The sequence below is a fragment of the Coloeus monedula genome (genome assembly GCF_965178545.1).
Source record: "Coloeus monedula genome assembly, chromosome: 16".
Taxonomy (NCBI): domain Eukaryota; kingdom Metazoa; phylum Chordata; class Aves; order Passeriformes; family Corvidae; genus Coloeus; species Coloeus monedula.
In genome coordinates, this window is record NC_138796.1 from 4779059 (window position 1) to 4802521 (window position 23463).

The 23463-nt window shown below is 42.9% G+C and overlaps 1 protein-coding gene across 1 annotated transcript in view; it reads right to left on the reverse strand.

Moving 5' to 3' along the window:
* The window catches only part of MAD1L1 (mitotic arrest deficient 1 like 1), a 348417-nt gene that overhangs the window by 144728 nt on the left and 180226 nt on the right, over window positions 1–23463 (reverse strand). Inside the window, exons 14-15 of the mRNA XM_082292272.1 lie at window positions 18526–18614; window positions 9500–9590 (exon numbers count right to left, since the gene is read on the reverse strand). Coding sequence (XP_082148398.1) covers window positions 9500–9590; window positions 18526–18614 — 180 coding nt within the window. The remainder of the gene's footprint in view (window positions 1–9499; window positions 9591–18525; window positions 18615–23463) is intronic.

The following is a 23463-nucleotide window of genomic DNA, read 5'->3' on the forward strand; positions in this document are numbered from 1 at the left end:
CTTTTCCTTGCACACTGAACAGACCGACCTCTGAGCAAGCCCTGACTCCTTGGGAAATAACCTTAAGGTCAGCAGCTCTAGCTGTGATGGATCTAGAGGGAAAGCAGCTCCACAGCTGAGCTCCCTTGCAGACTGCTGTCAACAGCTTTTCACATCCCTCTACTCATAAAAATGAGAAAATTTCTGTAATTATTACTGATTGCAACTGTGGTAGCAATGCACAGAGAGAAAGAATGTATCCACTGGAAGACAACCAAAAATACACAAGAGGACCTCTGGAGAGCTCATCCTTGCTGCACAGCCTTCATGTTAATGGTTTTTCAAGTTTTTCATCTTACTAGAGCCAGAAGCACAATGAAACCCCTTTTCAAAAGCAGTGTCTTTGTTCTGAAAGGTCACAGTCCCAACTGAACCTCTTCTGTCATGTCCAACATGCACAACAGCTTTCAGGGAATATTTATTTCGTTTTAAATGCCCTGGCAAAAATGCAAAGAACAGGCACAGAGCTGCTGCATCATTTAGGAAATGCGGGGTTTAAATGCTGATCAGAGGAAGCAGCAGAGTTCCTGATGGAGCTGAGCCCCATGATCAGGTAAGCACGGCTGGGATGGATCACCTGGGAGCTCTCCCATCTGCTTGGAACACAGCTGGGCTTCCCAGACACCTCCCCTCCTTCCTACACACAGAACCCCCCCATGGGACACTGCTCATTTTTTTTAAAAGATACGAAGGAGATGCTCTTCCCACAGCACTTCACTTATCCTGCCACTCCAACTGTCCATCCTCATTTAAACAGAGCAGCCTTTCTACCTAAATTAGGCATCATCTTCCATTCCACTGCTACCTGTCTTTCAACTCCAGCTAGGAAAGCCGTCAAAAACAATTACTTTTTTTCTGACTTGTCTGGATGCACGTCTCTTTAAAGCCTTATCAAGCAACAGCAAATGGAAATTGAGGCAAATTTGGGCTAGGAAGGGCCTGTATCAGGATCTGACTGTGCTCAGGGTTTGCTGACAGAAATGCTCTGTTATTGGGGTGTTACTTCTCCCCACTTACCCCCTTGGGCACACCACAAGCCTGCACTGCTGCATGAATGCTCAGTGCCACACATCTGAGTGACAGAGGCATGTCAAGCTTCCTTCCTACTATCTGCAGAAATTCTTCAGAGAAAACCCATTTTTTAAATGTAAATCCGTGCCTCCACGTGTCAAATAGGTGGTAGGTCGGTCTGATCAAAGGGAAGAGTTCTGGGATATGTAAGATAATGTATCAACATCTCGCATGCTTGAATTCCCCTGACAGAGGTCACACAAAAACATGTTTCTCTGATACACACCCCCACCAGTGTCTCAGCTCAGAGCATCTCCCCATTTCCTCATGTATATTTTAACATCATTACAAACACTGCCCACTCTTGACTGTGACAAGAAACAGGCAGATTTTTCCTCTTCCCCTCATCATACACACAGAGGAAACGTTATTAAATTCTGACTTATTTCTTTTCCATTATCTGGGTGACACATCCTGGCATTTTGTCTGAGATGGTGTCAAGTTTTACATATACCAAGTAGTAGAGGAAAAACACAGCACCATAACCAGAGTCTCTTTATCAGAAGAATAAAACTGCTGAAGAATATTACTAAAAACTTGGACTTTACAAAGCCAGACACAACAGAAATGGCAAAGACAAGGGCAGCACGAAACTGTGACCTATTACTTTGTTTTAATCAGAAACTCAAAAATAATTGGGTCATCAAACAAAGGCTGAAATAGTAATGAGTAATGAAAAGCTAAAAGCCTAATGTGGAGAGAGCTGCAACTTAAGGACGTGGTACTCATAAAAGTCTGAGAGAAAGCACAAAGCTTCAGTAAACAAACCTTGTGAAGCGTTATTTGCGTTATACAGGTCTAAATGACATTCTTGTTTTGTTTCTGCCACATGGAAGCAGAATTCAAAGCAGCAGAAAAATAATAGAAAATGAAGAAAGAACAATTGAAAACTAATTTGTGCCACTGAATGACTACAGAGAAAACCAAGAAAACTAAAAAGGGACAGTCACTCTCATTGCTTCCTGAAACCTTGCTTTTTCTTCACGTGATAAATAAGATTAGAAGGGTTTAAAAGTGATGTCTTGTTTTAAAATGGTTGTTTCTGTCTCCTCAGCGTTGGCTTTCACCCACAAGGTGATTCTGGGGATCAATGAAACACACAGAGGCCTTCTGGAGTTGCTACTTACTACTGCTTCACTGGCACTCATTGTTAGTTTTCGGGTGGGGATTTAAATACACAACTGTGAGTTTGAATGTGCAGTTGTAGCTGGAATTACTAGTTTATGTGCACTGCTGCTCTTTTTACCATACAAGAGCACCAACAAGAGTGGTGTCTCTGTCCCCATACTCCCATGAAGGCAGTGAAAACAGCCCAGATTTAGTGACCTCCTGCCATGCAACCAATTCTTGCACGATGCTCAAAACATCACCATTTATTCTGCAACACCTGTTCAGAAAACCAAGCTTTGTTCCAAGCCAGCTTTCCTGTACCACAGAAGGACTGGAACAATTTCCTGGTGCTGGCCCCTGCAGAACACGTGTGCTCAGGAGCAGCCTCCTCCTCAGTGCAGCAGCATCCTCATCTGCATTTTGTGCTTGATTTTTCTACTCCAGCATGGATGGCACCTCCTAAAGTTCTTGCTTCCTATGTAGTGGTACAGCGACCTTTTCCAGCAGGACATTTCCCATGGCCCAGCTCTCCCTGCTTGCTCTGAGCTCCCCGTGCTGCTGCTCAGGTGCTGACACTCAGTGCACTGACCTTTCCTGTTTCAGAGCTGTTCAGGAAATCCAGCGCTCGCCCTTCCTCCCCCTCTGCTCCTCTAATGAGCTCTGTGATGCCACACAACCGCTGATATTTTCAAGGGCAGTGGCAGGAGAACATTAATGAATTTATTCTGGATTTTCGTGTTAAATGTATTATGCAAATGTTAATCAGTTTCTGCAAAACTTTGAGAAAGGTGCTGCATGAAATAAACACTACGGTGGCAGCTCGGGCAGAAGAATTCATAGAGCTTCAGGTGTTTAATATTCAGTGTGCAAATTCCTTTAAAAAAAAATTTTTAAAGGGCACGTTGGTAAAATTTCCCTGCACAAATGTGAATCTGTGCACTCGTGGTCCCTGATGTTAACAAACATTAGCAAGTCTGTTCTGTGCGTGTCCTTGTTTCACTCGACATCCACTTTGCACATCACATTTATCGGGGCCGCCGAGGTCATTAAGCAGCTTCTCCTTGAACCACCTAATGACAAACCTACAGGTCAATGACATATTTAGGCTTCTCCTCTCTGCTCCCATGGAATGCTTCTAATTTCTGTTAATTCTAATAACAGCAGCGTATTCAGAATTAACACATACAAATATTTGCATAGCCCCAGCTAATTCCGTGTCACGTAATCCCCAGGGGCTGGATCACAGCAGGTTCTGCACTCCTTCTGTTTCACACCAGTTCTAGGACTTCCCACAGTTCCTAATCCACATGGCGCAAGACACACAATGTTTTCTCCCAAATAACACGTATAATCCTTCCAGCACAATTTACTGGCACATTATAGGGAAGCTCTTTCCCCCCCCATTCATTTGGGTGGCACTTCAGCATACCCCCTTAGCAGCTCCCTGTGAACACCAGGGACACCCACACAGCAGAGCAGTTCAGACTTAGTTTCACCTACCCAGCTCAAGACATAATTGAACTGAAGGTGGTGTAACAGCACAGGTGTTGCTCAGACCAACCACCAGGACATGCTGGGGGACTCCACAGTGCTCCTCTGCCCCTGGCATGCCACTGCCTTCACCATCCCCTCTCCAGAGCTGTTGGAGCACCAGACTCACTTGGTCCCTTCTTCAGTCAAAGCCATCTTCCTGTGTGAATATTCTCCAGTGTTTTATGCAAGAATTACACACGTCTGATCTGTCATAAATTAATACCCATGATGTCTGTTTATCATGTTTTTCATTGCTGTTTTGAGCAAAACTGTGGCATGATCGTCAGAGTGGCCTCTGCCTACATACACTTGAGCAGATACACATCCTTAGGTCACTGAAGACTTGCTGCTGCCTGTGAAATTTAGAAGATAATCTTTGCCTGTAAAAGATGAGCTTACTGCTGATCAAATCCAGGAGTCTGTGGAACAGATCACAAATCGCTCTGTTCCCCACCCACTCCCACGAACTCGATGCACTGGATGAGTGGGGCAGCACAATATGATACAACCTTCTGCAGTCCTGGGCCTGCACTTCCCTTCATCTTCTCTTTACGGGGTCTCCTGCTGTATGCTCTCAGTTATTCTACCTCATAATTAAGTCCCTCTGGAGTACACGCAGATTTGTTCCTACACCTTGACAAAAGCAGTACCTGACTGAAGAGATGCCAAGTGATTTGCCCAGAGCCATCTAAAAAAGCCTTTTAGAAAAGAAAAAAAAAGGCTGAACTTAGATTAGGTTTTCAGTGGGGACCAGCTGTGCCACAGAGGCTAACACAGACCTCAGCATGCACAGGTGAAGAAAAAAGGACAGGAAGTTTGTGAAAAGGGAGGGCATGGAGATAATCCAGGAAGAAGACTCGTGAGCATTTGGGAGGCAAATTAGAGAATGTTGAAAGGTTGACTATGTCCTTTTAAGTTTTATAACAGTGTAAATGATTCATTCATCATTCTTCACTGGTCACAAAATGAACAGTTAGACTGTTAAATGACCTCAGCTTTGCCTTGGGTTCTTAACTCCAAGCTAGTCACTGCCTGGCTGCCAAAGCCCTAACCATAAAATGAGTCATTAATGCTTAAAGAGGAGAAACATTCCCTGTCCACCTTCCCCTGGGGTACAGCTCCCAGATGTTTTGTTATTCCTTCAAAATACAGCACTACAAGAAGGAGGAGACCAGCCCAACCACAAAGGTTGCAGAGATAAGGGAAAAGAGAAACACATGAATGCTCTGGATGTTCAACACTTCCATCCATGGACATCTGACTCCTGGAGAACTTAACCCAGCAGGCACTTCCCTCAAGAGCACTGTAATAGGGAATTCAGTCCCTTCTATTCTGACAGCAAAATTTAACAGAAATTCCAGCTTCTGTCTGGGGCAAGTTTTCTGATGACTGTCCTCACACTATGCCCTTAGTCAGCTCTTTCTGAGCTTCGGAATAATAGGCAAAAATCAATCATTACAATATGTATGAATAATAATACATTTTTGAGAGTGTTGTTGTCTTACTACTGACTGGCAGAAAGGCTAAACACAACCAGTCACTACTGTGAGCAGGGACATCACAATCAAAAGTTTCACAGTCCAGAGTTTGTGCCAAGCCATGACCCCTTCCCACAGACAAACTGCCCTTGTTGGGTTTTGTCTACTCCCTGAGATCTTCGCCCAGTTTTCTATCAGGTTTTCATGACTGCCAGCATCCACAGGTGATTCCTTTTACTCAGAAACAAGCCAGAAAATACAGACTCTTTCCATTTAGCCTCATAAATACACATGCACACGCTCAAAGGGATTAGGCTGCCAGCTTGGCTATGGGACTAGAGGTGATTTTCAAGCCCAAATACATCTCAGTGTAAAAAAAAATAAATCCCATCTTCTTGCCTTTTATCCATACAGATCCACTTATCTGAACTCTAACTGGAGTTTCATTTTTCTCACCAACCAGCTGTGAACTAATTACGAGGACTTTAACTAGTCCTGCTCCCTCTCCAAGCATATGGATCCAATTAAGTCAAACTGCAGCTGATTTTAATCAATCTTCCTTGAAGCAGCCAACCTTGAAGAATCTCTTCTTCAGCTGGAAGAGTAGAGGAGAGCAGGAAAAGCAGGAGAGTAGTATTTGCATAAGGAACACTTCACATCCGACTGGTTGCCTGTAAACACAGGGCTCCTAGCAGTAAGAAATGCTAATTGAACACTCCTCACAACTCTTTCCTCCCACTTTATCCGAAAAGCACTGATTTGATCAGTGTCTTTTGTTCCTGGCATCAAGCTGCACTTTTCAAACCAGCACCTCTGGAAGATGGTCCAGATCATTTCAGATAACTTAAACAAACCAAGCCCTTCTCTGAAATCTCAACCTCCCCACCACAGGCCAAGCACTGGCAGCTCAGGTTTCCTGGAGCTGTCTTTTGCTTCATGGAAAGAAAGAAGGGTAGAAGAGATGAGATAAAATTGTCCGTTTAAACCAAATTTTTCATATTATTTGAATCCCTCTCCTGAGTCACAGTTTCAAATGTCTTCCTTAAGATAATATCCTGGACACTGGGAAGGGCAGTCTCAACCGGGTGTCATTTCTCTACAGCTCTACATCTCTTGTGTTTTTGTAATCTGAGGTTTTCATTAGCAGTACAGACCTGGCCAGTGAGTGATATCCATGCTAAAGTCTTTATACCAGTGAAGGAAAATCAATGCAGCCTGCAGCTAGGTGTCAAGAGGCAAGGGGCTCCGAAGATGGGGTGTGTGGAGGTGGAAAACGCCTTCAGGCATAATTCAAGCTGTCCCCACACAAGCATAGAATACAAAAAGATGTCAGCTGTAATATACATGGCTTTAGAGAGCTATCAGCACCTCAGTTCATTTGCTAATAGAGCTCAAGGAGTGTGAGACACACACCAAAAGCACCTTTCCAGGTACTCCTTGCCCTCTGCCCAGTCCCTCAGGGTGCCCTTGCTCACAAAATGGGCTTTTGTGCAGAAATTAGAAAAATTCATGTGCCAGGACTCAGGTACAAAAGGATGTAAGAGGAGGAATTTCTTAGACATGGGAATGGGCTGCCCAGGAAAGTGGTGGATTTGCCATCCCTGGAGGCTTTAAGGAAAGACTGGACATGGCACTCAGTGCCATGGTCTGGTTGACACCGTGGTGTTGGGTCACAGGTTGGAGTCAAAGATCTGAGGTCTTTTTCAACCTATATGATTCTGTGATTTGGAGACAAATATTTTTGAAACTTTACTCCTTTCCACAACTCAATAGATTCAAACTGATGTTTTTAATTACAAATTATTAGCTGTATCTCCCTAGATTTCATGCATCACACACAGCTTTGTGAACTCAACAGATTCAATTCAGTACAAAGCAGTCAGAGCCTCGATTCTACAACCTGTCTCTTCCAAATTCACAACTTTAGTGTGTCCCTCTACATATCTTTTCATTCCAGAGAGTCAGAGGTTTTATTTTAAAAGAAGGAACAGCAGATAAAGATTTGTATGAAATCACCTTCATTCTACCTGATTTAATGTCACCCCCTTCTCTTACACCTTTATTTTGATTTGAAGACATGCTTCTCCTATGTTTGTAATTTTAGTCATCTTCCTGTTCAGTAAAACTTCCTTGTGACTTCTGTATGTAGTTTGTCCTGCTTTTTTCCCCTTCATGACACAGGCTTTATTTTAACCCATCATTTCCCAATGATTTCTTTCAGAGGTGGGAATAAATAACATGTCAAACTAGCAACACTTCAGTGACCTTATCTGAGTGTATAATGACATTTTCAGCGTATTTGCTCAGCACTGATAGAAGAGGTGAATTTCTAAGCTTATCCTTAACTTTGTGGGTTCTCACTGTAACAAACCTTCTTTCAATGTGTTTATAAAAAGAGTCATTTTAAGCTTGGCCTGTCAAGATATTCGATTCACAAGGTGAATAAAAATTGGGAAGGCTGGTATTTTCCCCTCTGAGGAGTTCTTGGCCATTCAGGTGGGCACACACTGATCAATACTGACACATCAGCATTCAGCTGACATATTCCTGTACTTGTGCTTTCCCCTCTACTCCTTGTCTTTCAAAAAAACTACTTGAGGCATCAAGTTCTCTAAGACACAAGTAAAGTGAGAGTTTAGGGATGGGGGGAGCTACATCCTGTTAAATAAGGAGTTAAAGCCATGGCCTCAGCCTTGGCAAGGGAGATAGAAGAGCATCATTACCTGAATTCAGCTCACTAACTCAAAGATTTCTCTTTCCTAGACCTGCTACTCAAGTCTTGGCATCTCAAGAGCTGTATGAACAAAGAAAGCAGATCTTTGTGATGTCTCAAGACATCACAAAGAAAATAGGGAATTCCTCTGGTCAGGCCTTCTTGGAAAGCCAGCAACCACTGTAAGACCATGTAGGCAAATTAACCACGACCTGAACTGTAATCTGTTCTGAAACCAAAGCTGCTCTTGTGTTTGCCGGAGACCTAAGCATCCGAACACCAGCCCAAAGCTTTAATCTCCTTCTGATGACTGAAATCCAATTAAAGGGGAGCAGGGTGACAGGTTTCACACTAAACATGGCTCAGCAGAGATGCTCAGCAGCTCTTAGCTCCCTGCTTTATCAAAGCTGTCACTTCCCCTGTCTCCAGGAATGGGTTATAAAAATAAAAATAAATTTGATTCACGTCTAATAGGTGTCAAGATAAAAATCAATGGTCTGGCTGAAATCTGGGTAATTTCAAACCTGCAGGTTTTCTACCATGAAGCAATTTGGAAAAAAAAAAAAAAAAAAAAAAAAAAGAGGGAAAAATAAAGATAAAAAGAAAGAAAAATTAAGATAGTAGAATGCTACATTCTGAATGACAAATTGTTCAGCACATCAGAGGGAAAAGAAGAAAGAGATAACACTGTTCATAGAAGGGTGGGCTTTGATTAAACCAACAGGCTCAGGTTCTCTTTTGCTCCAGCACCTTTCAAACAGGAAACACTACAAAAGCTTGAAGCAACTCCCCTGCCCTTCCCCTGCACAGGAAAACTGTTCCTACGGTGACAACAAGCTGAGCAGCCAGTCCACTTATCTGCTGCAGGTGCCCGTGCCCTCGCCCTCCTTCAAGGAGGGTGAGATTTCATGGATCTATCCAGAGCTCTGCTCACCTTCTACCACAGAGGACAGCACCAGGAAAAGGCAAAACACACACAGTAGCACACCAAAAGGAACACACCTCCCATCCTTCTGACTCCACACCTTCTGCTCTCCGTGTCTGTGGGTGCTGCCAGCTCATCCCCTCAGCAGCACGGATGGTTCCTGGCTTGGCAAACTCTGGCCTGCTGAGGTGGTCTCTGCTTCCATTGCTGATAGCAGCAGAGTGGAGACTTCAATACAAACAAAGCTCAAAATTTCTGATCCACTCCATGCTGTTCAGCCCTGTCTATGCTCCCACTTTGGCATGAGTGCAGCTGGGGACAGACAACTTCTAGTGATGGAGTTACTTAACATGGACAAATTTTTAAGGCTCCAAGAAGAGAAGTCCTGGGGACAATTATCCAAAAATACAACTGCATCTGTGTGATTGCATCTGACATCAAACCTCTCCAATGGCATGGTCAGAAACCCAGGTGTGACAGTGCAGTCAGCACAGGCTGCTGGAAGGTGCCTTGCCCAGATGGAGGGAAGGGAAGCTCCATGCTGGGAGCACTCAAGCACATCTGCTAGGACAGCCACGGCACATGGACCACGCCAGGCTCTCCAGCTGCTCTGGACCTCCACATTCCTACCTGCAGAGTGAGCTTCTCCAGTTTCATTTCCAGAGATCTTTTCTCCTCTGCCAGCTTGCTGCGTTCAGCTTCCAGCTCTTCAATTTTCAACCTGGAAAAAAAGGGAAAATTAATAGACTCTGTGTGTCCCTGCACAGTCCCACCACAAATAATCAAGTAAAGCATGAAATCAGAAACAGTATCAGATTATTCCTGCATTCAGTATCACAAAACTGCACTACTGAGGCAGCTAAAACATATGGTTAAAAGTGAGATGTTTATATGATGAGAATATAATTTATAAAAGTATATTAAAAATCTACAGCTTGAATATAAAGCAAGTTCAGCTTGGATACCATCTGAACCACAGATGGAGTCTAGACCATCACATTTAATAACCACCAACAGCTAAAACCTCCATGAGGTATCAAATCTCTTTTTGATCTGATTTATACTTTTGGCCTTCACAACACTCCTTGGCACTAAGTTCCACAATTTAATTACGTGCTGTATGAAAAATTAGTTCAGTTTGTTTTATACTTCACACGTGATTATTTCACTGAATGCCCGTTAGTTCTGCTATGAAAAGTTGTCAGTAATTGTACCACACTCCCCTCTCCACACCACAGTACAGGCCTCTCTATTATTTCCTGAAGAATCTCAGTTTAGTCTTCCTTCACATCAAGGATTTTCCATATTTTTATTGTTCTTCCTTGTTCCTTCGAGTTTTATATAGACTTTTTGTTATGAAATAAGCTGGAACTACAAACAGCACTCAGATATATTCAGTGGTACAATGAGGATTTCTGCTTTATTCTCAACTTCTTTTCCAATAACTTCTAGTATTCTATTTGTATTTTTAACTATGGAGCACCTATCTGATATTTTTAGAAAGCTGTTCACAACAATGTGAGATCTCTTTCCTGAGTGACAACAGCTCATTAAGAGCTCTCTGTTGTGGGAATAAAAGTAAGGGTGTTTCTACTTATGTGCATGGGTTTGGCAATTATTGACAAGCAACTTCATCTCCCGTCTCAAGCAGCATCATAAGATTTCTTCTGAAATTCTGAATGCTCTGATAAGCTGAATAATTTCATATTATCTCAAACTCTGCCACCTAGCTACTCACAAACCCCTTTTTTGTCTTGGACAAGTTCCCAATTCCCAATCAAAACCATTCTAGGACCTAGTGGAAAAACCCTCAGCATTGTGAAAACATTTGTTCTTTGATTTTCCATATTTTAACTTTGTATTACATAAGCAAATTAATGGGAAAAAATGCATGAAGTTTTACAAAGTGAGAATATATTATTTTATCTCTGGCTCAGGAAATCCTGGAGACAAGGCACAGAGAAGCCAGGAGAGCCTCCCGGCAAGGTACCCAGCTGCTCTGTCCTGTTCATGTGGGCACCTACCACTGGCCACTGCCACAGACACTACACTGGGACAGCCAGACCTCTGGGGTTTATACATTCTTATCAATCCAACAAAGAATCTCCTTTTTCGTTCCATCAAAGTTTCTTTGTGACCTCTGGTTCAAAGCTTTCTAAAAGGTCAAATACATTATATCAACCACACCAACCTTAGACAAATGACTGGTGAATCCTTCAGAGAACTCTATCAAACTTGTTAGGTAAGATATAAATATATATAAAAAAGACTGGATATAAAATTTTTGCTTGCGTTTAAGTACAGAGTACAAAACCTTGATGCTCCTTTCAAGACCCTCCCCTTCCACACATTAACTTCTTGTATAACTAATACAGAGTAACACTGATCTTTGGATTCAATTTTCTCAGGACCCTTTTTTCAGAATGTTCTTTAAGAATTAATTCTATTGCTTAATAATACTTTTAAATGATTGAAATTAAGAATAAAGAATGCAGTCACCTGCCAATATCCCAAAATTATACAACAGCAATTTCAGGTACAAGGAAGAAGTCATCTCTCCTATTCATTTGGCAACAGTTCCAAACTTTTCCATAGAAGTGGGTTGATCTACATCATGTTCAGCACAGAAATGTCTCTCAATAAATATGCAGCTTGGATGGCTTAAATTATTTGTAAGCCTGACCCCTGCTGGCAATTTTCAAATATTATAAAGTATCATCTTTCTCTGCTCTTAGAAGCTTCTAAAATGACAAGGAGCAGTTTTAGCACTGTCCAGGCCATTAAAAAATATCATCAATAACTTTCAGAAGAGACACAAAGCTAGTGGGGATGGAGGATGCCGAAGCAGGAGACTCAAAAGGTCAGGAGAAATGGAAATTCAAAGTGGAATTAAGGCTTTTAATGGTACATTTCTAAATGGATTGCAGAGCAGGCCGTGAGGAGAACAACACTTCTCTGAGGAACACCAGCGCAACAGCTCCTGAAAGGTCAGAGCCAGACACAGGACTCTCATCAGTATTTTCTCCAGTCTTGACATGCTGAATTTTAATTGGGAACAAATTTCTCCCCATCCAGCCTCACAAATAATCTGACACTGCTGCTGTCTGCCTGCAGAACTTGTCTCCGAGGGGAGGTTTAAGCTCAGGCCTCTCAGTTGCCCTTTGAAAATCATTCATAGCAGTGCTCAGAAAACACTTCCCAAGACCTGAGACACAGCTGTAATGAGGGTAGATTCAAGCCATTACATTTTTGTGCTATTTCACCTGCAATTTTAGGATTCAATAATCTGTTGGTGACCTTTGTGCCTCACTGCTTAGCAAGTGGTGATTTGAAGCCCGGGGCACTCCCAGTCAGGCAGCAGATACCACGGAATCCTGAAATGGTTTGGAGTGGAAGTGACTGTAAAAATCATTTAGTTCCCCGCTCTGCCATGGGCAGGGACACCTTCCCTAGACCAGATTGCTCCAAGCCCAGTCCAGCCTGGCCTTGGACACTTCCAGGGATGGGGTAGCCACAGCTTCTCTGGGCAACCTGTGCCAGGGTCTCACCACCCTCAGAGGGAAGAATTTCTTCCCAGTATCCCATCTAACCCTGGCCTGTGTCAGTTTGAAGCCATTCCCTCTTGTGCTACCACTGCATGCCAGGGTCATAAGTCCCTCTTTGATTCTCTTGTAGCCCCTTTAGGTACTGAAAAGCCACAATAAGGTCACTCTTACTGTGCCCTCTCTTCTCCAGAACCACCTACTCTGTGACCAGCAACAGGCACAGGAGCACCCATGAGCTGAGGGTCACAGCCTTTCCCCCCTGAGCATGGCCTTAGGCTCACCCCTTGGATGGCTGCTCCTTCCCAGTGTCCCAGCTATCTGGGATCCTCCTTTCCTGACACAACGTAGGGCTTCCTGCCATGCTCGGGGCAAGGTCAGCCCATTGAGGCACAGGGCACTCCCTGCTTCTCCTTCAGAGACAAAACCTGTTGCTTCCTCTGCTCTGAGAAACAAGAACATTGCTATAACCTCTTTGTGCCAGGAAGATTTGGGGACTGACTAGTGCTTTCACCATTTATCCCTCTCCTAACTTATTTTTAACACTGTTAAGTGTCCTGGATCTCCAGTGGGAAAGCAATCAGAACCATAAGCAAACAGTTTGTGCTATTCCAGCTTTGCTTCCCAGCCCCCTGGGGAACACTTCCCAATGGCAAAGAGAGAGAAGCAAGGGAAGTCCTATCTATATATAAACACAGCAAAGCACTTGCAGCTGGTGGTTAAAATATGGAAGTCAAATACTGAAAAATATTTACTGGCTTGGCACTTGGATTTTTTTTCATTTACGTACGTTCAGATATAGGGATGATTTGGTACTGCTTTGGGATGCACCAGCATCCACAAAGGCAGCCTTGGTGCACACACCTTGTGCCTTTTCTCTCCAAGGACACCTGCACAAGAGAGGTGATACTATTTTATCACCATTTTGCAATCCTCAACTTGTTACACATTGGAGTTACCTTCAGGTAGGAAGAACAACCCAAGACAAATTTGTGTGAAGACCACAAAAAGCAAGGATACAGAAACACCTGGGTACAGCACAATCATCTACCAGCTCAGTTTTTGGCCCAGAATGGTCTGGGTTAAAGAGGACCTTAAAGATCTTTCAGTTCCAGCCCCCCCACCATGGGCAGGGACATCTTCCACTAAACCAGGTTCCTTCAAGCTCCATCCAACCTGGCCTTAAAAGCTGGTGTCTATTCTAAAAACAGCCTTGTGCCACCAGGAAGGAATAAACATCAGTTACTTTCTGAAATGTCAACACCACTGTCAAGTTTTGTGATACAGGGAAAAAGCATTTGAATTTATTTCTGGAGAATCCATGAACTTCTCAATACAGGGGTTTGAAAACATGAAAATATTTAATCTCTGGCAAAGATCTCTTCACATGTCTGGAAGATTTTCCTGTATCAGACAGCTCAACCCAGAGCTGAAGGCTCCACAGGCATAAGGTAAATTGATGCCACCTCCACAACCTTTCACAAGATCAAATTTAGTGCAAGAATACAGATTCATTGGCATTTGCACAGCCACATGGATTTTCCCACTTTTCAAAACTGAGCTTTATATTGCCTCCACTGCATGTTTCATTATCTCAAATCAGAAGGAATGAAGAAAAAAAACCCCACCTACAGCCTCAGGTCTCCTGAAATGACACTTGTGAGAATCAGGAGACATCCCACCGTGTGTGTTCAGTCTATCTAAAAACCTTAGATCGTGAGACAAGGCTGCTCCTACTTCAGAAAGGAAAAAAGGGGGCAATCTGTTGGATTTTCAACAGCATCCAGGCACTCCAAGTGTCTCTCTCAGTCCAGAGCTTTTCAGTGGAATTAACCAGTGAAAACTCCCCCCCGCCCCCATCACCCTTTTATCTTTGCTCTATTGGTTTTTAATGTTCTCAGATGTGTTATGTGGTTGCCTGTGGATATCACCGATGAGGACATGTCTCACAGAGGCCCCATCTGTGAAGGGGACATGGCCTTGTGGAAAAGCTATTGCTGAACAGGAAACTACTGAATGGAGCAGAAAATGTATGTGTTGGGAGGACGCTATTAAGGGATCCAGATGGCATTGAGATGGTGTTAGGAGCAGAGCAGACAGAATTCCTGCAAGTGTGACTAATGGGCATTGGCAAGGACATGAATTTCTTTTGAATTACTGTAACTCTACCCAGTCACTAAATCCACAGAAAACATTTAGGATTTACCGGGGTTGCAGCTTGACAGCAGAAAGAAAAAGTTCAGATTTGTTCCAGCTGAAAAGGTCCTTCAGCTGTTGCCACTTAAGTCTTTAGTGAAGTTATTTTAAAATATATTCCTTTTATTTATAGATTCTGAAATACCAGTTTCTGCACATTTATCACCTTCCCTGTAAAAGGTGCTAATGCCCAAATACTGTACCCTACAGGAACTCAATGGGTTGACCACTGTTTCTTTTCATAGGATCTACAGAATATAAACAAATATTATTTCAGAGGGAGCAGCAAAAAGTGTGAGAAATGACAGCATTAGCACTGCTTTTATTGTCTCTCCAGAAACGATGATGCTGGGAGAGAGCTTCACATTTAAAGTTATAAAAGGTCTGACGAAATAGCACTTTGTTCTCAAGAGAAGGAGGAAAAACTGATAAAGTCTTTCAAGTTTCTGGCTGAAAATTTACTTTCCATACTAAAGAAAAATGAGACAAAAGATATATTTTTAAAAGCTCTCGTTCACTCACAGGAGATGAATACAGATTCAAAGAATTAATATGGATTTCTTTTTCTCCTTTATGTCTCCCCTGCTTTTGTTTTCAGAAGTGAGCTCCAAACCATGGGATCTATATGGAAATGCCTGGAGGCTCAACAGTCCATTCCTGTTCTGCACACTCCTCTTGCTGGCTTCAGTGGTTCCCCCTATTTTTCACATTCCTTCGTGACAGCAGCTAACAGGAGAGGCTGGGCTCAGCCCAGAGGAGCAGACACCTCATCCTGTAGGTTATAGGATTTCAAAGACTACAATAAACTACAGAAATGGAAATAACTCCCTCATAAGCTGTGACATTTCTTTTCCCTCTTTCCAATTTGGAAGTTTGCATTCTTCCCCCCATTTCCTCCCAGAATTAGTTTCTGGCAGTGGTGTGTAGAAGGAAGGAGTGACAGTGGAGACTGTGTTGTTCTCTTCTCCTTAAGAGCTATATAAAATTGAGTAAACCAGTGCTGTTGAGGCCCACAGGAGGAGGATGAGCACAGCAGACCTAACCCCTTTCCGTTCTGATCCCTGCTCTCCTCCAAACCCCTTCTGTTCTTTAATCACAGCCACCCAGTTCATTGCTGCTGTACAGAGAGGACACATCCAGCTGAGCCACGAGGAGTGCTCTGATGTGGATCACAGCACATCATTCCTGAATCCCAAAGGACTGGGAGAATATAGTGATTTATTCTGTATTCCTTTGAGAAAAAGCCTCTTCTATGAAGAAAGAACTTGGCCCACTTTCTTGAACAATGCACAGAAAATGCAAAATAAAGTCCAACCATACCCATTGACTGCTTAAGCCTAGAAACATAAGAAAAAATCTTTATAGAGTCAATTCTGCAATGCTGTGAAGTTCTTGAGAGTGCAAGGAGATGTCTGAAGCAGTAATAGAAGCCAACAGTAAGGAAAAAGGAGCAGGGACTGGCTTAGAGTGCTCCAGCAGAAAGAAAATGCCTTGCACCAACTCATTTACTGTTAGAGCTGAGCAGTGAAAAGAGTGATCAAAATCAGACAAACCCATGCTTTGTGGAACAGCTCTGTAGCTAAATAACCAGCACAGGGCCTGGGACAAGTATTTAAATCAGCCATAACAACAAGAAGTGGTTCAGTAAAAGATGACAGAAGAAACCAGTCTGGAATTAGAATGTGGGATTGTGGCTGCTATGCACCCACAGCTTCAGGAGCAAGAGACAAGAAAACCCAAAATACCAACATGAAACAACTGCAGAAGCTTGGCCTCTGCTGAAACAGCCTTCAGAGTATGGCCCACCGCTGGAAAACAGCTCTGCACCATCAACCACTGCACTGGGAACTGGCCCGGGTATGGGACATTGTGTGAAAAGTTTGACACCATTTCATGGAAGGAGGAGAGACATGAGATTAGCAGTCAAAGAAATTCTTTAAAAACAAAGAGGGAACAACATTATCTAGGAGCTTTAGGGCTACTGTTGAGCTCAATCAAACACCATGATCCCATAACAAGGAGGTATTTGTGAGCTCCACTCATCCCTGCCCAGGAAATAGATTTTAGTTCAGGGCAGTCAGACATCTCCATCCCCACTGCCAATAGTCTGTCACAATATGGAGTGGTCTGGACTATGTGGCAATCCAGCTGTTTCTCCCTGAAGCTGCTCAGGTAATAGATGGCAAATGCTGTTCAGGGAAGGTAAACACCAAATCCTGAGTCTTGGAGGGGAAAATAAACAGCCTGGATGTCTCCAGATGAAAGGGTACTGCAGCAACACCAGCCAGGGAGGGAGAGACCAGGGAGGCACTGTACAAAAACTCCGCAAACCTGCAGGTCCCAGAAGACAGCAAACAGGCTGCTGGCTTTACTGATACACAGGAACATTATTAACCAGGAGTGACAGGTTTAATGCTGCCAAGGAGGTGCTGAATACTCCTGTAGCAGTGTAAACCTCAGTTTTCAGAGGGTCCAGTGTGTCTTAGCAGAGGAAAAGCTTGAAGGAGCTAAAAAACCCCCACAAAAGGCAAAAGTTGATAGAGACAGGTTTATCTCCCTGAAAAAGGGAAGTCATAGCATTCTATCCTTTAGCAGAACTCAAACACATGATAGAATAAAAAAAGGAGATGTATGCCTTGGGCCTCCAGAACTATTACAGCACCTTGAGGGAACTACAGGAGCAAGTCCCCAAGATTAGGTGTACAGCCCTAAAATGTATTGGAATAGCTTAGCTGAACATGTGTTATTTTCAAACACCTCCCTCCTGCTATGGAACTGGGCTTTCAAAGCTGTAAAACAAGCTCCAGAGGCAGAGCACAAGAGCAAAGCCATAACATACAGGCCAGTAATTTCTGCTTTCTGCAGGATTCTGCTTGCTGAAAAACTTTGCTTTCAGTCCTATGAGGCAGTCACACTTTATTGTGATGGAGCTGAAAATATCAAAGAATTAAGAAGTAAAACTCCAGCCAAAGCCTTAAATCAGCTGAGAATAAAATACTCAAGCTTGTCAGGACCTGATTTGCTCAACTTCAATGAAAGGAACTTTATTAAACATTCAGAAACAGATGAACTTTTCTGTGCTCAGTATTTATTGTGTCACCTGCTTTGCAATGGAAGCTATAAATACTTTAATAAATACATGGAAAGGTTGTTTAGCTTCACTGTAGCTTTTGTAAATGCTCATGTATCCTCTGCTGAAATGCTGTTTTGTAACTACTCTTTCACTGAATCACAACAGGTACCCTTCTGCCATCTCCAGCAATGCACAAGGGGAAACATCCCTCTTTTATCTCCAGTGCCTCACATGCATCAGCAGTACAAAAAGCTGGATTCTAAACCTCTTCACACACATGCCAACAGATGCTGTATTTACAGTCGAGATTTGGTCAAAATAAGAAACAAACAGCAATGCTGTTTCCACAGGAAAAAAAGTCAACAGAGGGAATAGTGATGCAGGAGCCAGTCTTACTAATTAACTGACAGCAAAAGACCCCAAACATTAAAAGAAAAGAGCCTGAATCCTCCCAAAAGATAGCAAAGCTTATAAAGTAGCTAAAGGCAGCACAGATCAGGGGCTGAGTGTTTCTGTTAATGCTTCATGGGTTTCTCATGTTCATAATAGCTGGTGAGAAAGTAAAACATGCTCAGGAAAAGAACATCCTACTTCAGGAATACAAGGAAAGTACATTCTGATCAACGGCACCACCCCATTGCCTGAACAGCAGGCAGCCCATGGACACAGGCAGTCTGTAGACAAACTTCTTCATGCACTGTAGCACAGTGAGCTTCTGTACCTGCTGCTCCACCAGGAGATGACAATAACCACGGCAGGCAGTGAAACTACCCTGGGCATTTCCCTTCTCATTAGTTCAGCCAAAAATAGCAGAATCTGCTCAGCCTTCCCCTTGCTTTGCCTACCTGAGCGTGTCCACCTCCTCCTTGGTGATGACAGAGCTCTGCTCAGCCGTGCACTGCTGAGACTTCAGGACCTTCATCTCCACCTCCAGCTGCAGGAGAGAAAAGGTATGAGTTCCTCCAGCACTGGTAAGGGGCACACACGAACAGCAAAGGGAGAAGGAAACCATGAGGTCCTGCACAGATCAGACTTCTCATTACACAGATGTAAAGCACAACTTCTCATGTGTTAAATGCCAAAACCTCACTTAACCCTGCTTCCCTTTGCAATTCCTTTCGCCTTTCCCAACATTTTCTCCACAGTAGATGAGGCATGGAAAGTTGACTGTTACTAGCAAAGCTTTTGCTTCTCTTACGGATATTTCCCCTATTTTCCCCATGGATAATAGGATGCAGAAGACTCTGTGTGGCACTAGGAGCTTGCTGGCTCCTGACATTTAGTATTGACAGTTCAACCTCACTCAATTCCTCCCCCAGAAGAAATGAACCATGGGATTACGCTGTCTTGTCCACGACAGCTCTGAGACACATACATTGAATCCAAAAGACTGGGGAATATTTCCAGCACTCTCCAATAAACACTTCTACCTCTAGCTGCTCAGGTAGCTCTGGCTGAACAAACAAACAATTAAGAATATTTTCTGCCTCTGGCTTTGTTTGGGAAGGAATTCACAAGAAAGTATTTCAAAACTCTACAGACATGAGAACTTCTTAACCAGACTCTGTAACTCCCAGGCTCCCTGACTTGCAGCAGTCTGGATCCCTAATTCAGCGACCAAGACAATGCACAGATTGATAAACTCCATATGTTGTTTCTAAACCACTCAGAAAATGATTTACTATGAAGTGTAAGCAGAGACAAACTACCCAGAGGATACTCAAACTTCTGTTCCAACACCTTCTCCCAGCTTAGACCTTCTTCACACACTGGAGTTCCTTTTGTCATCTGTCTTTTTACCACCTGTCGACTAATTCCCCTAATAAATCCATTGATGGAAACTATATTTTTTCACCCAAGAGGAAAATAATAAGTAATCCAGCTTTAATTATAGATGCAAAACTTATGACCACAGAGAGTTCAGTGCTCAGCATCAGGGAAATAATCCATTAATACACCATTCCCTGCAACAGCATGGATTAGACTTGTAGAGCAAAATCATATTGCAATGGCAAACTTCTGCAAGCTTTTTGCAGAAACTCTCCAACTTTACAAGGAAAAAGAGCAAGCTGTGACGGACAGTCATATTGCTCAGACAGAACTGAAGTTCTGACATGCTGCCTCTTCACCCTTCCGTGCTTACCAGAACAGACAGGCAGAGCACAGCAGTGCTGTTGGCAGGAAAGAGCGGAAAATGGATGGTTGGATTATTCTCCCACACCTTTCTGACACCAAAGGAACAGAGCAGAAGAAAGAGAGCATCAAAAAGATGCTTTAACCTAATTCCCCCTGGCACCCCAAAAAGCCCTGCATTCTCCCCCTGTCTGTCAAAAAACATCCAGGAATAAAAAATAGGCAAAGGCCCACCTGCATCATCAGGCTGTAAAAATGTTAATGCATATTAGCTGCCTGATAAGATTATCACAGCCAGAAATGCTTCCCTCAATTTTCTGATTACTGAACTTATCTCTCCCAGCTCAGCCCATCACAGATGGCTGGGGATAAAGCAAGCACACCAGATAATTCCAGGAATGTGAATAAAAGGTACTGGGATGAGGAGTAGGCTTCAATTCCAACCTACTTCTAGCAGGAAAACACTCACTATGCCTCCCGTTTCCCCTGTCTGCTGAAGCCTGGATGTGTTTGCTGTTAGGAGTTTGGGGATGTTTTCTGGGATGAGTGAGGACAGCATTTGAAGATGGAAGGGCTGGTGAGTTATTTATCACTGGCCAAGAGGGCTCAGCCTCAAGTTTTTCTACCTGCTCACCCACACGAGCACATGAATCACGGCTGCCTTCTCAGGGAACGAGGGCGGGCAAGGAACGTGCTGTTGTAATCTGGGGTCTCTTGTGATGGCTGCACAAAGAAAGGGGCAAAACCAGAGCATGTAACAGGAAAAGGAAATGGGAGAGTGAATGCACATGAACTCGAGGGAGCTTGTAAGAAGCATCTCCCTTGATACACAGCAGTGACAAATTCATGCCAGGTATGCTCAGCAGTGGCAGGATGAGATTCTGCTGGGTTTCTAAGAATAAACTGTTGAAGGAGAACGAGGAGGGAAGGGCACATGGGCTGTAAGGGCATTTCATCTCATTTTTATGTCCTCCCACTTTGCAAGCGACAAGACTCCCTGAACTGAAAATCTGATGTGCCTGAGGTGAGAAGGGAGAGGAGGACACAGTGGTATCACTACAGATGAAACTGGCTCGAGCAGTGAGCTGTTGAACGAATCTGCTTCCCAGGACTAGGAGTAAAACTACTGGAGAGTTCCAAGTCCAGGCCAAGACACAACTTTGTGCCACGGGAAATTACTGCCATTCAGACCTCACTAATTGTTTATAAAATAAGTAATGTAATTAAGGTACTAAATGCTTCATTCAAAATGTGTTGTTTCCAGGTTTCATCCCTAGCAACTGTTAGGAAAACATCCCTTACTGCGAATCTCACCGAAGGTATTGAAATATTAAGATATTTAAAATATTATTTAATTTTATGTTATTAATGTATTTTCCAGGACAAAAATAGTTAGTTGAGATGGAGTAGCTTACTGTTGGGACCCAATTCTGCTTTTCTGAAGGCAACACAGTGCAAGACACAATACAAGAATGAAGAGAACGGCTAAAAATAAGGAATCTGTTGATAAAGCCTAAGAGGTGAGGAGCTTTCCAAGACCATTCCCTTTGACACAGCCTCAGGAAAGCTCTGGGAATGGGTGATGAGCATGAAATAATACACCACAGGGGCAGTTTGTCCCTTCCTGTCCCCTTGTCCTCTCAGTACCTGTGCCAAAGAACAGCCTCAAGAAGGGATAAGGAGAGGAAGAACCAAACCCCCCCCACTGCTTTCTCCACCTAATTCCCACCACATCCCTTTTCCTAAATTAATTTCCAGTCCTGGTCTCTCTTGTTCACCAGATGCCACTTTCAGCAGGCATTTTATGCTTTTTGAACCAACTCATTATTCCTGGCTAAAACTCTTCCAATTTTTATCAATAATTTTATGCAACTGGCCGAGTTAAACTTTTATTGCTTTGAATACATTGAACTAGTAGAAGTCATTATCAAGCAGAGAGGGGAAAAGGGCTGCTCAAATTACAGCTCATTGCTGTATTCCCCCATTCCATACCAAACAACCCAGGTCAGCCTCGATCTTTTAACTGGCATTGAGAGCAGACAGGGAACACTGCTGTGAAATACGGCATTGCATCTCTTGTCCTGAAAGCTGCACAAGAGGGACTTAAGGACCTACATCATCTGCAGGAGCTTCAGGGATTATATCACCTGGGATCAGACCCTCAGTGATATTCCCACCATACAGAATGCATTAAAAATTTGAAAAGAAATCAAGTTGTTATTTTAATAAAGTTATCTATGATAAGGCAGAATAATGAGTAATATCAGAGCCTATGAATGAATAAAACACGTGAACATATTTTGAGGATGTACTGTTCTCTTCTCAAAATATACTGGGGCCTCTTGTTCTCAACCTAAAATGTTCCCATTTATTCTGAACCTTTTCTACCCTCTTTAACTTCTTAAGCATTAATTCCAGTCCAGCTTTATTGCTCTCAATAAAAGGTGATCAGGACACACACAGGATATAGACTAATTTTAGAATATCCATTGCCACAAATATGGAAGTGCCCCAAAAGGTGAAATGCAAATAATTTTTCCGAAATAAGTATTGCCATCATTATTTACCAAAGGAGAAAGAGAGGAAGGAAGAACATGGATGGATTTTCATCTAGTATTTAATTATATGAAATACCATTCTTCTTTCAGCTTTACTTCTAAACCTGCCTCAACAAGATTCCAAGAAGGTGGTTCTCCTCCAAGTGTTAATGACATAGCAAACACCCACAGCAGGGTAAGAAATATGTTCCTCACTGGTTCTCTCTTCTGTAGCAATTATTTAAAGACATATGAGATGACAGGAGAAACAAAATTATAAATTCATCTCCTGACAGCTAGAAGAAACAGAGCTTTACTTTAGGGAGTTGATTTTCTAGGTATATTTCTGGCATTTGTCATTTCTGATCCATATTTGTCCCCTCCAACCAAGCACCCTGAGCCTCTGCAATGCCATGGACCTGTTGTTCCTCACACTCAACTCCAGGAGGTTTCAGCATTGATGGAGAAAAGCCTTTCCAAAGCATCCCACTGACCACTGCTGTCCACACTCCAGAATGAGGCTCATCACCAGTCAGATCAGTCAGCCTTGAAAACCACATTTGCAAACTTCTGAAAATTTTAATGCACTGCCCAAAACAATGATCAAATCTCTGTTCAGGTGCCTCATTCTGGGTAGTAAAGGACTCAAAATCTAAAGTATTTCAACTCATTGCCAAAGTAGGATTTGCATGTTGAAAAAAAAAAAGGGGGCTGGTTTACTCGCCCACATCATGTACACACATTTCACAGAACACATGCTGGAGACATACAGTTATTATTTGAATAATGAGTGCATTTTAGTGAGCGGCTGATACAGCAATCTTATCCTGATGAAGTGTGTCTGCACGTCATTCAGCATTTTTGGAACTGCAAAAAGCAGGAAATGCTGAATCCATTATAAATGTCTAAAGGTTTATTTAACAATGGGCTGATGCAACATCCTTTGAAAGGCCTTCCTCAGCAAAAGAGCTGATTTTGAACGGCAGCGATAAATGGGAACTGAATTGCACAGAGCCAGCATGGAAAGGTGAATTGAGAGGTTGTGTTTGACTACAAGTCTCAACACAATCCAAGGAGCTATTTCAGTACAAAAACATTTAAAATGTATGAACA